This window comes from Zophobas morio, unplaced genomic scaffold, assembly GCF_036711695.1.
Source record: "Zophobas morio isolate AGI-343-1 ecotype UQ-CSIRO unplaced genomic scaffold, CSIRO_AGI_Zmor_V1 ptg000004l, whole genome shotgun sequence".
Taxonomy (NCBI): Eukaryota; Metazoa; Arthropoda; class Insecta; order Coleoptera; family Tenebrionidae; genus Zophobas; species Zophobas morio.
The window spans coordinates 18,942,968-18,960,732 of record NW_026972109.1 but is presented as its reverse complement, the minus strand read 5'-3'; the positions used below and the strand labels follow the sequence as shown (position 1 = coordinate 18,960,732).

Genomic DNA, 17,765 nt, shown 5'->3' with positions numbered 1-17,765 from the left:
ATTCCACCGTAGGTATACGGCACGAGTGTGTTCCACTGTGTAAAAAAGCCCAGAAAATATTCTCATGCAATTAACTACTTAACAAAATTCGTAGCTGATAAGCATGAAAGTCATAAAACTGAGCAAACTGATAAGGTGACCGATCTGTTTCAGGATTTATAACGGTGTTAACCCTGTTGAGGTCAGAGGTTAACCACCACTTCCAAACTAGTGACTTTTTTCGATGCAGCAAAAAAGTAAGAATCGTTCGATGATTGATGGAAAGGGGATAATAGGTTATTATGGGGGCAGACGATAAGTTATCTTGAAAAATAGTGTAATAACTGAAATTTTCGTGTCGGGAAAGGATTATCAATTTTTTTAACGAATACGAATGAATTTATTGATTCGCTTTTAAAAGTTTGTCAATTAATATTTAATGGAAATGCATTCAGTTTATACTCGCCCTTGCCAACTAATAACATACAATTTCATAGTACTTCTGAATGGTATAATGTAACAGAGGCAAGTCTTCATTTTGTTGTCGATAAGTTCGCTGTTAGGCTGAATTCCAATTAACTGATAATGAGGTCTTTGAGAGCTATTGTACTGAACAAGTGCAAGAAGTATCTTTGTTGCGGTATTCAGCATTTGCAATTAATCATGAGATAAGTTAACAATAACTGTTACAGTTCAATCTAAAACCTGATTACCATTTTTTAATGTAATTACAAGGTTTTCAATTATAAGACTTAATAAGCTCTATTGACTTTTTATTTGTGGCAATAGAAATTATAACCAATACTATTTATTTCCCAAGTGTAACAAATGGTTCTTCTATCTGTTTCATCTCTGCTAACATACAGACCAAGAGAGACAACTATAGCTTTTTCATTGATTTAACGTTTGTCTTGTAAGACGGTAAGTGAAACAAATTTTATAATTTATTTGTGAAACTATATACCTGACTTCCACGAATTTTGCAATGATACTAACAATATCTTATGGATTACAGAATATCAACTAAAACATTCCTTCTGACCACAAAATTGGTGACGTCGTTTCAAATAACTTATTAAATAAGTTTGTATTGGAAAACACGTCCTGGAATGTAGGTACGTGATACTAGTTATTATACGTTAAACAGATTTTTTTTTTAAATTACCTTGATTTGATTTCAAGTTGTTACTGCACATTTCTACTAAAAAACCAAACACAACATGCTGGTGAATATGATCAATACACACTAAAAAACCCTGTTTTGATTTTAGGCAAAACTACTCATCAAATATAATGTGGATCGGTTAAGTAGTGTATCGTTAACCGAACGCTGTAGCTATGAAAATTTGATGAATATCCGTCTGTCTGGTCGGAAGTTTATAAAATATAAATAATGGGTGTATTCAGTACCTCTGCAATAATTTCTATTTTTGTGAAGTAATGTTGTCAATAATATCCACAATCTATTTTTGGCGCGACACATTTATTTCGATCGTTTACCATTCACTACACATATTTATAAAAAAAAGTTCGTGGTTATTTATAATTTATGGGAACATCAATACAATAATACAGACAAAATTGGAATAAATAAATCAACATAATGAAGCTATTACGGACATTACGTTCAAACTAATTTTCGTGTGTAATTGTCTTTACTGATTACAATTAATTTTTGACGAGAATTATGTTTGCTTTACTTGCCAAACGATTTCTCAGTGTATTTATGTAAAAATAATTACATAGTAATATTTCGTAAGTACTCGAATTTATAATTATATGTAGGTTTTTGACTAATATTTTAAACAACAATATGTGGGTGTCTAATTTGCACGCTGATACAAGGTGTGATAGGTACACTAAATAAAATTTTGAAAGTAAGAACTTTTTTTTACTTTCTATTGCCTATTATTTTTGTAAAAACAGTTAATTTATTTTTGATTTTTCACGATTTTAATGATTTATTATTATTCATAATCTACTCGTTTAATTTAACCATATTTGATGTACAACATTCGTTCGCAAATTCAAGACAAGGGTTCTACGAATTCAAAAAAAATTAAACAAAAAAGAACAAACAATGGAGAAAGTTCATGTTTTCAAATTTATCCCCAAGTAAGTTGTTTAATATACTGCTTTTTTTAGAATAAACAAAATGCATTTTTAAGGAAAGATTCCTTTTTCGTTTTATAAAGAAATTTGGGTGATTAATAAGTCAAACATCGGAATTTTAAGAAAATTTTATGGATTGCTCATCGTAGTGGAAATTTACAAGCCGGAGAATCTGCAGTAGGCAGAGTTAACGGAAAGTTTAAAACTAGACTGTTTGACTGAAACTTTGAAATTACCTCGTCTGAGAAGTAAAATAGCAAGAGTTTTTAACAGAGTAATCCCTTAATTTTAATTCATTCCAAGAAACAAAAAAAAAAAACATCGTAGCGATCTAACTACTGTACCATCCATTAAAACAAGTTTTGTAATTTGAATAACTACCTATCCTTCCGATAATATTGCAATCTTAATTATAACTCGTTCCATAACCTTAATAGGGACTGATATTTTCTGCAAGTCAAGAAGTAAAATCAACGCTTGTTGATCTACAGTAAACGGTAAAAAGATATTAACTAACCACGTATTAAATATTTTTTGTAAATTTCTCTCTTATTGGAACTAAATAAAGATACAATTGATATTATGTACTTATTAGACTGACATTTTTTAAGCACAAAATCTACTCTCATCACGTACGTAATCAGGGTACATGTAATTCCAATTAGTTCAAACAACTCATTAAGTTATACATCAGAAATGTCTGTAATACAATCGTAATTTGATTATAAAGATTAATCTCTACAAAGTGTTTCAGAACGCAAACAAAGGTGTTCTATTACGACAGAATAAAGTCGTTTTAAAAAAAGTAGCGTTTTGTTCTGTAACAAAAATTTGATATAAAATCGCAAAAATGTACAACATATTTATAAATATATGACAATTTAATTTTTGTTGTTGTAATATGCAATATTTGCGGTAAAAATAGGGTACTTATTTGAAGAAAAAAATCAACAACTTTAAAATGTCACAATGTAATCTCATAATTAATTTTGCAAGTTATAGTCAAAGTTACTTTCAATTCCAAGTTTTTTATTTGTGATAAAAAATAGAAATTTAATTAAACATAATGTTGTGAAATAGAACAGATAACAAAAATAAAAAATGTGAACGTCTTATTTTTTGTAAATATATTTTTAGTAAATTCCACTATTATTTAATTGGCTTCCGTATGCAAAAAATGGAACTTTTTGAAACTTCAAAAATGAATGTTGTTTTTATAACGATTTTTTTTAATTCTACAGAGAATTGAAAGTAAATTTTATTTATTAAATTGTATGCACCTTTTTGTGTAAACTGTAAATAAATACATCCGCCTGTTAATTTCAGGTTCGTTGTTTGTTCAAAATATGAGTGTAACCTTGGGCTGGACGGGCGAGAAAACCACGTAAAATTTCTGCCAAAACCTTTTAACACAAATGCTTACTAATTTTGTTCACCTAATAAAGCTTGCAAATTTTCCAAATTATTTTATTATTTTGATCACTGTATTAATGTAATCGCACCGTTATCAATCACTGGCAAAATTGTCACTTAGAGATCATTTGTAGTCAAAGATGCACAGAATATGGTACTTCTATTAATTTTGATGACTTGTGTGTTTTAACGCAGAACTCAGTAAAAAAATGTAACGTAAATGCAACAAAACAGCGACATTTGTATTTAGCTATGTTTAAAATAAACTAGTAACGAGCGACGGTCATTCCATTAAATTTATCAAGTTAAATATTTTTTTTTGGTCAATTTATTTCTTACATTTCACGGCTAAGAGGTTAATAGATTATTGTTTGTTGCGAGAAATATTTTTTGTGCTAAAATTTTGTTATGCAATAGTTCAAAGGAACGTGTTAAAATGTATTTATTTACTTAATAAACGTTGATGTTTTAGATCACAAGTCAGAATTTCAGTATTTATTATATTTAACTTATATTTAAGATTATAATAGTTTAATATTTATGTCAATATTCTGTAACAGAATTATGTTAATTTTAAATTTTTGTCATGGGCCATGATAACTGTAGTCATGCAAGTGTTATTTAATTTATGAACTTTCCTTGTTAATTTTATCAGTTGATCAGTTTGGTATCATTTTATAGAAATGTTTCTATTTTAAAACGAAGACCAACTATTTTTACAAACTAATTAAAAGAAGATGTTTTATCGCGCTTCACGTTTATGATTTGTTTTAGAGATAATACCCATATTGAGACATATTCAAATTAAAAAGAGTTGTAAGCAGTAATAAATGTTGGTTAGTTTATTAAACACTTCAGTAAACACATAAGAATTTAATTATTTAAAATTAACATAGATGCATTAATGTTTTGTCTTTAAAACATGCATAAAGTTGTTAAAAAAATATCTCGTGACATTTACAGACACAAAAGCAGACACTGTTTTTAAGCAACATTTAGGAAAAGCTGCAACAATTAAAAAATGCTTTCCATATAACAATGTAGTGTTCAGTAATGCGCATGTGTGTATTTTGGGTTGCCTATAATATCTTATTTATCTAAATGGTTCAAGATTGGTTGATATAATATAAAATAAATGTCTCTGTTAGTTTTATCAATTTATCAAAACAAGTAAAAAAACGTGTTAACGACTATTCCTGTAACCTAAAGCTGCCTAAAGTTTATAAACCTCAAAGCTTATAGCGCCATCTATATTTGCACGTTGGAGTAACCGTATCGATAAAATAAACACCTACATAAAACCATATGTTATTGACAATGTGACTAACTTTACAAAACGTCAACAGTGTCAAAATAATAGAAATGCGTTTACTGCGAACTACGAGTAGCGTAAAATCGTGAAATGTGTGTTGATTTCAGCTGTAGACGTTAAAGTGTATTCACAATGACCCTTTTCCACAATCTCCTTGCGTTAATCGCAAGTATTTTCGCTTTAACCAAAACAACCCAATGCAGCGACATTACAAACCTAGTCTTTGGACAACTAACCGATGGAATGCCAGCAGCATTTGGAGATTTTAATTCCGACGAATTAACTGACGTGTTTGTTCTACGAAACGAGGGAAACACTGTCGAGATCCTACTGGCACATGAAGAGGAGCCACTTCTACGTGAAGCCAAACCAGATCGTTTGTTTTGCACTTTCAATGATAAAATCATCACTAGTGTGGTACCGGGTGATTTTGATGGTGATGCGTTTATGGACATAATGGTCACCACAGTTTATAAGGGAAGTGAGAGAAATCGGTTTCCTCATACGTACGCACATATAATTTGGGGTGGCGCGAACCATTTGAACTGTAGCGAAAGGGCGGCTATTCCTATGAAGGGACAACCGCTGGCGCTTGACTATAATCAAGACATGATTGTAGATTTGTTTGGGCAAGATACAGACAATGCAAGGGTGTTTTGGGTGTTTAATAATACGAGAAGCCCACCTGAGAAGAAACCAATGGATGATAATTGGCGCAGGACTGAGCTTAGTATACCTCATTCTCATGCTTTCATTGGTAAGTTGTTAGTAAACAACATGACGTGTTGGATAAGAGCTTTTAATGACTGGTATCCACAAGTATGCTCCCCAACCAGAGGGTATTTATTAAACTAAAATTTAAACAATACATAATAATAATAATAAATAATAATAATAAATTTATTGCTCATATGTAACAGAAGTACATTAAAGCTCGTCAAAAAAAAAAGTTATATAATTATATAACATATAAGATTGTACACAAAACATATATATATATATATATAGATTCACAAACACTTAAAAAATGACTACATTAAATTTCCGTTAGCACAAAAGTCTATAAACTCGCTAATACAGTAAAAACTATGTGGTTGCAGCATTGTTTTGATTCTACTTTTAAAGCAATTTCTTGGAAGACATTTGACAGTGTATGGTACAGCATTAAACAATTTTACAGAGATGAAGTTTACCGACTGTTGTGTCTTTTGCAAACGGCAATAAGGAATAGTTAATTGACTGCGATTTCTTGTATTGTAGCAATGATTGTCAGAGTTTAAAAAAAATTTGGATTGATTATCAAAAGTATAGATTAAAGTGTAGTAGATAAACAAACAAGGCAGTGTTAATATATTTAGAGATTGAAAAAAATTTTTACAAGAAGTTCTTGAACTAATTTTACAAATTATCCTTAAGGCTTTTTTCTGAATTTTAAATATTCGTATGGCACTAGAAGAATTACCCCATAAAAGAATACCGTATGATAATAGTGATTTGAAGTTGCTATGATAATAAGTCAAGACAGTTTCTAATGAACAGAACAGAACTAATTTTCGCAGTTGGAAGAGAATGGAGTTTAATTTTTTAGCCAGATGATCAACATGGCTTTCCCATGTAATTTTTTTATCCAGATGTAGGCCGAGGAACTTGACTGTTTCAGATTCTATAACTTCTTCCGGTCTCAATGAAAACACTATTGATTGATTTTTTTCTTTGTTCATAGCTAGGCCATTATGTGATAACCAAATCAAAGTGTTGTTTAATGCAATATTTTCTTTGGTTTTAACTTCATCCACCGTGGTTGCACTATTAATTAGAGTGGTGTCATCCGCAAATAGGATGGTATTCATAGAACAGGAGTTTACAGGAAAATCATTGATAAATACAAGAAAAAAAATTGGCCCAAGGATTGATCCTTGTGGCACGCCAATATTAACCGTCTTAAGCTCTGAATATTTATTTTTTTCGTAAACTGTTTGGACTCTATTTTTTAAATAGGACGATAACAGTTGGTGTATTAAACCTCTAATGCCGTAAAATTTCAGCTTTTGCAGCAATAATTCGTGACTTACACAGTCAAAGGCCTTGCTCAAGTCGATTAGTGTGGCGCAAGTAATTTTTCGATCTTCAAAGTTAAGCAAAACATTTTCAATTAATTCAAGTGTAGCCAAAGTTGTTGATTTGTTTGCCCTAAATCCGTATTGTTGCTTTACAAATAAGTTGTTCTGCTCAAAATAAAGTACAATTCGGTTTTTTAATATAAGTTCAAAGATTTTGGATAATATGGGCAACAATGAAATGGGCCTGAAGTTATTGGGGTTATTTAAGTCACCCTTTTTATGGACAGCAATTACTTTCGCAATCTTAAGACATTTGGGAAATATCGCTTCTGAGATGCATTTATTAATCAAAAATGATAATGGTTCCAAGAGAAGAGGACATATGTGTTTTATTACAGTAGTGTTTAAGTCGTAAATATCTCTCGAATTCGATGCCTTGAGACCCATGATACAATTGTAAATTTCAGTTTCATCGGTCGGTCTTACAAATAAGGTGTTACTGGATTGTATTTTTAAATTTTGTAAATGTACTGCCGAGTTGTATGTTTGTGAGTTGTTACAAATACTTCGACCTATATTACTAAAATGATTGTTAAATTGATCCGCACTTATACCACTATGTTTTAAGTTGTTATTTCTTTTTCGATTTAACTCGTGATTGATAATAGTCCAAGCAGCTTTCGATTTGTGAAGAGCAGATTTAAGTAAATTATCATAGGCCGATTTTTTAGCCTCTATTAAGCTACTGTGATAATCTTTTTTTAATATGTTGTAGAGACTATTATCATCATGGGAATTAGTGCATTTGCCTACTATATCTACCGCCTTTAATGTGTTTCTCATTCTGCATAGATCTTCGTTAAACCAAAAAATATTTATATTCCTATTTTTGGAATGTTTGCTTATTATCTCAGGAAAAACTTTGTAAAATACATTTAAAAGTAACGTATTAAAGTTGTCAAAAGCCTCCTCTGCACTTAAACTGTCATCATATATTTTAGCAAGATCACATTTTGAAAACTCATTGTAAAATAATGGTAGCTTATGGGTTTTAATTGGACGGTATACAAAAGATTCTTCTTGATGCATAATAGAGTCTAGCGGTTTCATATCTAGTTCCAAAAAAATTCCAGAGTGATCATATCTGTTTGTGATTAGGGAAGTTTGTGTCGAAAAAGATATTTTTACTGTAACAAAAGCCATTGATAATATTTTTAAGATAACTTGTAGTTTTGTAAGCTGAAAACAGTGTTGAAAACCGTGTTAATAATAAGACATTATATTTCGAAAATGAATTGAAAATTCCATGTCCCAAACATAGAGATTTCGCCTTAAAAGTAAAATGAAACCACTACTCAATTTTAAAAAGTTTGCATGTACAGGAGTGACTAATATGAACAAGAACGTGCTTCAGAAACCGAAGAGAATAAAGACTTTTTTAAATTCCTCTTTAGAGATGTTGTGAAAATGATACGATAATAGTTGACCCTAAATTTTACTTTCTAAAATAAATTGTAAAATTTTGATGTATAATTTTGAATTTTGTTCAAAAAATTCGCACGTGACGTTTCATGACCTCTAGGGTACAAAAAAATAGGTCCCTGTTTCTCTGTATAATTTTTTTTAAACGGATAGTTTCCAAAAGTGCAGGACCAATCGTTGTGAAATTTTATAGGTATATTAGGAATGTAGATGGTAAAACACTAACCAAAATTTGTCTTAACCATCCCTACACCAACTTGATGAGGTTCCCTCAAACTTTTTGTAGTAAACACCATTTAAATTTTATAAAATAACAAATTTCTGTAGTTGTGGTTTATGAATCCGTCTTGAGCTTGTCTCCTGGCATTTAGATTTTCTAAATATAATGATTTCTGTGGTCGTGGTTAACATTTTTTACACTTTGACTTAGTATTGCACGTGTCGAAATTGACATACGTTTTTTTGCTGAAATGTTGATCTAAACATTTTCTACAAGTCACAGCATAGTTTTGCGACTCATCAATCATCAATGGATTAATATTTTCTACCGTTTATCCGATAACCAGATCAAATATACGTTGCCACAAAATTAATGCCGCATTCGTAGTTTACCATTTTTTTATATTCGTTGCATTTATTTGAAATATTTATTTAAAATTGACAACGTAATGTTCGATCATAATAAGTGTTGTTTTTTTCCTTTCATAAATTGTGTTTCTACGTAAGTCTAGAAATGTGAAATAATGCAAAAATTTTAAAAAGCCCGGTTTTCAAAGTGGTGCGTATTTTGTGGGGAAGTGTATAAACAAGTTAACAAAGTGTATCTTCGTAACATAACGCGTTCGAATCAAAGCCAGTGGCGGAGTATGGATGATTAAAGTATGATACATTAATTAATTCAGAAAAACAAAATGAACAAACTCTAAAAGAATATCTAAAAAAGTACAAATAATCATAGTTTTGCGTCCTAAGCGTAAGCCACTTTTTTTAGTGAATAGAGCTTATGACAAATGAAATCTCGAAAAATCAAATTTTATAATTTTTCAAAGAAGCGGGATTTCTTGGACTATAACCTTCTATGTTCTTTGTATCCAAATATTATCGAGATAAGATTCTTATTCTGCACCAATGCAAAAATTTATCAAACTATATCGTATATTTTTCAATAAATATTGATCATACAGTTCTTTTAAATAGCAACTATTTTTTGGGGGGAGAGGAATAGATTTTGGACATTTAAAGTTAATAGCATGTAATAATAAATTGCTAAACCACAATTGAAGAAACTAACTAACTGTGCTTCTCGTCTACAGTTAGTTGACTTAAAACTACATATTTTGAGATAACGTCTTCAGTTTTTTGAATGGGATGAACAGAAAAATTTTGGTTAGTGTTTTACAGCCCGAAAACAAAACTAGGCATTCGTCAAAATAACGTTCGTCCGTTTCGTTTTTTACTTTTTGTATATTTTTAATTTTTTTTTATTTTGATTTTTTCCGTTTCTTCCTGCTGTCTAATATTATTTTGTTGTTATACATGTCTTCTTCATTTTTTCTTTCAGCTACTGTCTAATTTATATCCACAATAAAATTGGCATGCTATAAATTTAATTGCAGTTTGTTTTTATTTTGTTATGCACATATTTCTAAGCTGTAGTTTAGGGGTTTATTGTATTAGGGTCATTTTGACGGACGTTTAGTTTCATATTTTCTTGTCGTTTCATGTTTTGTGGAATACGAAGATACAAGTTTACCGTTTTTACGTGTTGTTGGCGACTTTATTAGACAAATATTAATCTTTGAAATTACTAAATGATGTATGTACTTTGAAATTCAGGTGATACAATATGATTAAAAATGTGTCAAGTAATTTCCGTAGAAATCTGTCGCATCTGAAGTACAACCAGTATCGCATGTAGTTCAAACTCTATATTTCAATCAATATTAATTTTTATTTAGAGATACTCTTGTCACAGATAAACGGTTCAAATTTAAATCACTGTAAAACCCTCTAAAGTGGAATCACCACAGTCACACAAAATCCATAGTATTTTTGACACAAAAATAATACATAGCTAACACGTCGCGTTAACCAATTACATTAAAAAAACCTTTTTATTTCAGACTTGAACGAGGATTACATGGCGGACTTATTCATAACAACCAAAGAAGATTTTGAAATTTGGCACGGCAATGAACATAAAGGAAAATTCGTGTTTAACAAAACCATCGAACATCCGAAAAAAACAGTAAGAATAGGACAGTCACTTTTCATGGATGTGGAATTGAAAGGACAAATGGATTTAGTGACTCCAGTTTGCTATGACAAAAGTTGCCAAAATAGTTCCCTTCTGGTGTACAGCAACGGTGAATGGCACAACTTGCGAGTCAGTTTTGGAGACGACAATGGGATAATGTGGGGATTTGCCCTGAAAGAGGGTAGCAAATACATGGATACCATCACATTACACAGTGGTGATTTTAATATGGATGGCTATCCAGATTTATTGGCTACACTGTCCCCTAATAATCCAGAACATCCGCAGTCGTTTTTCTTGGAAAATGTACCATGCCTTACTGGCTGTGGCAAATTTAAACGCTCTTTTGCCATCAAATGGGGCGCTTTAAGTTCTTTCAAAAATGGCACAGCAATGGCGGCATTCTTTGATTTCTACCAAGATGGTATTCTGGATGTTATCCTTGTAACATACCAGAATAAAGAATATAAGGCAGCTGCGTTCAAAAACAGCTTAGATTATGATGCTAATTTCATAAAAGTAATGGTACTTACCGGTTTGACTAATAAAAATAACCCCATGATTATGGGGAGAGTGGGGAAAAAGCGACGAACGTATGGTACAAATTTGCCCGGTCCGCTTATTTCTTATAAAACTACGACACAGGAGGGCAACATCAGGCATGGTGCGTCCGCCCAATTACCCCAATCGGCGCATTTCAGCCTCAATTTACCCTACACAATTTTCGGTTTGGGTAGAACTCCAAACTTTGTAGATTCCTTGACTGTGGGATTATCGAATCATTCTCGATCATGGACCCAGATAATACCCAACTCCCAAATGGTCGTGATACCGTGGCCAGCAACGGAGCCTTCACGATGGAAGGCTCAATTATTTGTAACCCCAAGCAAGCTAATTTTGATGTCTGTAGCAGCGCTTACGGGGATTTGCGGCATAATAACTGTGATTATCGGAGTATTACACTGGAAGGAGAGGCAAGAAGATAAAAAGGAGCGCTTATCCGAATCCCACCGGTTTCATTTCGATGCTATGTAATTAGTTATTTATTTGATTGTATTGTAATTTAATAATTTAGACAAATAAAGTTGGTTGTTTAAAATTGCCGCCAAAGTCATGTTGGCAGGCGTGCTTCCCGCCAGCCAATCACGTTTTTTCCTCCAACGAAAAAATTAATTTCCCGTCGCCACCATTGCGACGAGATCGCGAGAAGTGTTTTTGTGTGAAAATTCGTCGTTTTCGACGACAGGGAGTTTCCTGCTCCCGAAAGTTGCCCGTTTAACTTTCCGATTACCCTTTCGGCGTTGAAAATTCGAGAGAAATACTGTGTGATTGAGTATTTTTCTTGTTTAGTGATTTTATAAAACATGGCTTTTTAAAATGTCTGCTTCGAATCTGCGTATTGCCACTCCATGTGGAGGAGCTCAACTCTCCCAACAATTAGCTAATTTTAAGACTGGAGGACGTTGGTATGGAGAAAAAAGGGAGTCGTTCAGTTCAGCCTGCTTCCAAGGGGCTGACTTCTGACTCCAAAAAAAGTCAAGGTTTGTATGTTTTGTACAAGGTCAGAAAAAATTGCCAATATGGCCGCTGATGTACCTACAATTTACGTAACAATTTTTTTGCATACTTTGAATTGCGGTAATTTTTGTCGGTTATTTTGAAAGGCGGTGCATAAATAGCCCGGGGCAGGGTTGGACTCGCCGTTTTTGGTGCCGTAAGTGCTGAGAAGTCAGCGGCGTAGTAGTTGGGTGGGTGAAATAAGTTCCTATTTTAGTTGTCTTGCTAATTCATCAACTGTCAATGTAGTAACTACAATAAAACTCAATATATTGTGCATTGTCTATGAACTACTTTCACCGTTTTGTATAATCCAACTACTATCCGAAGATTGTTGTTAAATAAGCTTTGTTTTGATCAAAGCATGATTACAGGGTCACCTTAGATAGCTCACTACGTATTATGTTAAGATTGCAATGTCAAAATCCAGCGCAATGTGGATGACTAAACATGTTTTAATCATTTTCACAAAGGCTTTATTTACATTCATTTTAAAGTTAATTTTAAGTTTTCACGTGACCGTCTCATCATACAAATTTCGGTGAAAATCATAATCTATATTTTCCTTTGACGTGGAACAAAGATAAAGCGATTTACGAGGCGTAAATACATTATGTAAGACACACGTTTAGCACTTTATACTCCAAAGTCCTTATTATTGGAAAAAGATAAACTAAGAGTGAAAATATTGTGAGAGGAACTTGTTGAGCCATCACAATCTATCACGTAGGCTTTGTGAATTGAGGGCATTCTAAAAAATACATTCGATGTATACTTTGTCTATATGCTTTCACATCTACCCAGTCGTTCTCTTGGTATGTGTTCAATATTTCCACTCTACCTTGTGATATTTATAGGCATTGTCTTCATCCGTTAATAATAATTACTGACATTTTTATCTTTACTAACAAATTTTCCGGAAATGTTGGTAGGAAGGTATGAATATTCAAGTCACAATTTTGGAATGTTTGTTTGAAATAAATTTAAAAAAAAAAAATGCTCAGCATAATTTCGTGAATAAATAAATGAATATCATTGTGTGAAGTATCGCACTTGATTAAATTTTGCAAGTAATTGATACTTTTGGGAGAGGTAATTTAGATAATTTTTGTGAAACAAATAAAGTGAACATTTTTAAATGTTAGTTATGTATGACCTAACTGACATTAAAGTAGTAGTGTCTGTTGCAAGTCGTCTTCAAAAATTCAAAACCGCTGTAATATGTGGATTTAAAATGGTGAACGGCATGACACGTATTACGAACTAATTACTATTTACTTCATTTGAAACACTCATGGCATCACCTACTCAAAGTAAAATCGACCACTTTTTATTTTTGGATTGTGAATTAATGGAAGTACTCTAATAAAGTCTATAACTTTATGTTTTCTTCATGTCTACAGCTCGTAGAATACGAAAACAGGTCATTTGTTTTCTCGTTTCGGTTTGATTATTGTCTATTGGCAATTTTGTTTAGCATACAGTCTCTGAAATTATTGAACCGATGTTGTAGGATATGGTAAATTGGTATACAAAATTTGCTTGTTCAGTCCCTCCAAACATTTGATGACGTCATGATAGAATATTTTTGAAACTTAATTACGTCATTTTAAAAAGCTGTTAGATACTTAAATCTAAAACTGTTCTTATGATTTATTTTGCCTATTGTTTCAGAAACAACCGATTTAATTTAAGTTAACCGAAACACGTACAGACGCATGTTAATGTACACACTTAATTAAAGAGGGTTTACTTTGCAAACTTTTGAGGTGACGCCATCAAATTTTTGGTTGGGGTAGCTAGACAGGTTCTGGTTAGCGATCCATCAGACTGATGATCACCTCAAAGCATGTGGTAAATTTCAGAAAAATTAGTCGAGTAGTTTCTAAGATAAATTCAAAAATTTTGTTATACAATTTTGTGTATTTTTTAAAAAACTGCAGATGCATTGTTGGCAATATTAATGCATTGATAAACCACAAGTGCAGACGTACGCTATTTTGCACATTGTGAATAGGATTTATTTGGCAAAATTTTGGGAAGACGGTAGAAAGTTTTGGAAGGGTATAAGCATGAATTTTGATTCACAATTTACTACAATATAACAGCAACAATAAAAAAATCGTAAAAATAGATAAATAACCACGACTTGCTATAAAAAATTATGATGGATTTGCGAACTAAAGCGCGACACACAAAATCGATTCACGAGAAAGCGTTTTACTGTTGTTGCAGATGGTGCCAGTGGTAAATTGTGGCCCCGGTCCGGGCGCCGCAGGGAGCCTGCTGGCGGCAGCCTGGCGTCAAAAAACGAATCATCGCGTAAACCCACCCCACAACGTACTGTTAAAAATTTCGATATTAAAAGACCTAGGCCGAGGGGAACCCTCAACACCGGTTCTACTATGGGTCGAACGGAGACAACCCGGCTAGAAGAGGACTTTGAAGCTGAATTGGGTTCAGTTTTTCTACCAGGCAGTAAAAAACAAAGCCTTAATCATTTGCTAAATTTCGTTTATGTAACTCCTACGAGAGAAGGACGTTACCAGTCTGAGAGAGGGTCTAGCAATAAGAACTCCAATCGTTTGATCCTCACCAAGAAGCATAAATACAACAAAGAGCACTTCCTACAAGCAAAGTATGCGTTTTTGTGACGTGTTTGTCAGTATTTTAATTCGTTTTCGTCGCAGTTGTCAATTTGTTGTGAATTCTTCGGGTGACTACAAGCAATACATGAACAACCCTGATGCCTTAGTTGATTGGAGTCTAATTGAGCAAGTGGTAAGTTATTAAAACATGTAGTATTTTGAAGTTGATTGTGTATATTTTAAGAATGTCCAAGTGTCTGATTACCCATCGTGCCCAATATGTCTTTATCCTCCGGTTGCTGCCAAAATGACGAGGTGTGGTCATATTTACTGCTGGTCTTGCGTTCTCCATTATTTGTCCCTGTCTGATAAAACTTGGCGCAAATGTCCTATATGTTACGAGTCCGTTTACAAACAGGATCTAAAAAGTGTCACTAGCAAACATTATAAAACTTTTAACGTTGATAACGTTATAACTTTTAAATTAATGAAACGTGTCAAAGGATCCCTGGTTACTTATCCTGCCGCTGCAACAGTACGCGAAGAGAAAATTTTCAATCTCTCGGACGCAGAAAACGACGTTTATTCTAAATTACTTGTTGCCAATCAACTAGAGGTCTTGTCAATTATTGATCGAGAAAATAACGAATTGAAGGCACAACTAATAGAAAACGGCGAGTGTCCAGAGAATTGTTTTATTGAGGAAGCGTTGCGTCTACTAGATGAACGTAGGAATGCAGTGTTAAGGAATTTCGAACCAGGCACGAATTTCCTAGATGAAAATAAAGCATGCGAGTTGAATAAAGATGCGGAGAATTTTAATGAGAATTTAGCCATCGCAGACAACACTGATGCGCCTTTTGAAGGCATTAGCAGCAACAACGTGGAACGCGAAAATTTGGACATATCGACCACTACTCAGCAATCAAAATTCCACTACTTTTATCAAGGTAAATTCGCAATTTGTGTTCAGATGTGGCGGATCCTTACATTGTCATCTTAGCACGCTATTTTGTATAGTAGTAATAATGCTCGAACAACCTCATTGGTAAAAGTCTACGTCTATTTGTGACAGATGACGCGCAACGACATTAAAATTCGGGTTTTACAAACATTTAGTTGATTCAGTTTGTCGACCACCAAATTTCAGTTTACGGTTCATTTTAAGACTGAAGAAGTTTGTTACTTTGCAAAAATAGTGTGCTTTCGTTAAATTATTATCACTATTGCACTTGGGTTCAACGTATATTTTGTCATAAATAGTATTTTTGTCATCCAAAGGGTTGAGTACACACTGCCGCACAAGGCTTTGTGAAATTGTTTCTTTGGTAAATAAAAGCTAGGTTTCCTTCAGTATATTTATTTTTTTACAAATATACGTCTTCGGCACTTGGCTACATTAATCTAAGGAGGAAACTCGATAATTTTTTTAACGAATAAAATTTTTAAAATTTTCAATGATGGTAATACATGTTTTAAAAAATTTTAGCTTCCGACGGTCAACATATCTATCTCCACGCTATCAATGCAAGGATGCTTGAACATACTTATGGGTCCTTAGAACATAGTCCTGAAACAATAACTGGCAAAATTCTTGAGAAAGAGGGAGGATCAATGACAGAAGAACTAAGAAAACGGCTGAGATATTTGCAACATTTGCCGGTAACTTGTCAGTTTGAGGTGGCTGAAATCCAGCTAAAACAACCTATTGTATCCAAAGAGACTCTTCAACACTTCAGTGGTAGGTCTACAGTAGTCGTATTAAAATTACAAATTTTGACCTCAGGCACAAAGGCATTGAATCAAACTTTTGTCACCGTCAAGAGTTTGATGGGTTTTTGTGCCATAGTATAGTGAGGATAATTAGCCTTTCTGGTTTCTGTACCACTAAAGGTCAGTCCCCTTACCACACAAACTTAAATAAACATTTCCTTGTCAAATTTCGCTCTAAGTTGTTCCTATCATTATTATAATTTATTATTTTTTTTTTTTTTGAAGAACAAATCGACGTACGTAAGAAGCGGCGCCAACGTCGAGCCCGGGAAGAAAAGCGTCGTGAAAAGAAGATCGCAGATGAAGAAAATAGGTTACTGGGTAGATACCCCACCGCAAATATTCATTTGGAATCACAAGACCAATTTCCATGTTTTGATGGACGAGTGAGAACCGAGTCCGAATGTACCCAACCCAGCGAAGGAAGTTTGCCTGAAATTGCAACACCGCCGAATAGCCTCAACGCCGAACAAGAACATGCGGGACCTTCTTTTGCCAAGGTAAAACTTCAAACGTGTATTTGTGTTGCCTCAACTATTGTTTCAGATGTTGGCAAGTGCCAAAAAACCAGAAACTATTAAATGGCCCGCTCTGAAAACTTCAACAGTTCCAACTAAATTAATTAACGTAACGGGCCAAAAAGTGTCTAGTTGTTTCAATGGGGTTCGCATTAACAAAAGCGACAGTGAGCCGGATTTGGAGGAATTGGAACCTATTCCACCTAGTACTAGTCTGGGAGACGCAATAGTGAAAGCTCTTCAAAAAGCTGAAGTGAACGATATGTTCCACGACCCTGGTAATACTTCATAAAGGTGTTAGTGGTCAGTTTTGATGGGTTACTTTCAGGTGCGGTACCTTCCGGGAAAAAGAAAAAAATCAAGAACAGACAAAAGGTTCTATTTACTACAACTCTTGCTTATACAGGAAAATAACTAGGTGTATTAACACATTTTATTTTGTTAACATTCTGTGCATAAATTCATTTTTTGCTTTTTTCGTTTTATGTATTTGGTCAGTCATTGTAGTGTTATTTTTCATTGTAACCCATAACTCGTGGACAATATTAAACCAACCAGTGATAATCTGCAGTTAAGTAAGACTGAAGTTGTCAATTAAATCAGTCTTAAAGCGTGGATACTAGGCAAATTATAATGTCCAGGGTATTCAAAGGGTTAGTTGTTTTATATGATTATTTTATGAAATGATGAATAGAAGTTATATAAAAGTGAAAG

At 33.1% G+C, this 17,765-nt stretch overlaps 2 protein-coding genes across 2 annotated transcripts; both read left to right on the top strand.

The window, feature by feature from the left end:
- The first annotated feature begins 4,807 nt into the window (after positions 1-4,807).
- On the top strand, positions 4,808-11,714 carry LOC135144635 (T-cell immunomodulatory protein). The gene is made up of 2 exons (XM_064076681.1): positions 4,808-5,573; positions 10,482-11,714. The coding sequence occupies exons 1-2, from the start codon at positions 4,949-4,951 to the stop codon at positions 11,648-11,650; spliced, it is 1,794 nt and encodes a 597-aa protein (XP_063932751.1). The 5' UTR covers positions 4,808-4,948; the 3' UTR covers positions 11,651-11,714.
- Positions 11,715-11,779: 65 nt separating this feature from the next.
- LOC135144627 (E3 ubiquitin-protein ligase RNF10) lies at positions 11,780-17,764 on the top strand. The gene is made up of 8 exons (XM_064076668.1): positions 11,780-12,156; positions 14,408-14,810; positions 14,863-14,953; positions 15,005-15,710; positions 16,250-16,501; positions 16,759-17,033; positions 17,080-17,329; positions 17,380-17,764. Exons 1-8 carry the CDS (start codon positions 12,084-12,086, stop codon positions 17,463-17,465), a joined length of 2,136 nt encoding a protein of 711 aa, XP_063932738.1. The 5' UTR covers positions 11,780-12,083; the 3' UTR covers positions 17,466-17,764.
- Position 17,765: the final 1 nt, after the last annotated feature.

What these genes read in the sequence shown, in the direction of transcription:
- LOC135144635 (XM_064076681.1), top strand. Translation starts at nt 4,949, where the DNA reads ATGACCCTTTTCCACAATCTCCTTGCGTTAATCGCAAGTATTTTCGCT. An exon ending in TCATTCTCATGCTTTCATTG is followed by an intron (nt 5,574 to 10,481) that starts GTAAGTTGTTAG and finishes TTTTTATTTCAG; the next exon opens with ACTTGAACGAGGATTACATG.
- LOC135144627 (XM_064076668.1), top strand. Translation starts at nt 12,084, where the DNA reads ATGGAGAAAAAAGGGAGTCGTTCAGTTCAGCCTGCTTCCAAGGGGCTG. An exon ending in CGGGACCTTCTTTTGCCAAG is followed by an intron (nt 17,034 to 17,079) that starts GTAAAACTTCAA and finishes CTATTGTTTCAG; the next exon opens with ATGTTGGCAAGTGCCAAAAA. An exon ending in CGATATGTTCCACGACCCTG is followed by an intron (nt 17,330 to 17,379) that starts GTAATACTTCAT and finishes GGTTACTTTCAG; the next exon opens with GTGCGGTACCTTCCGGGAAA.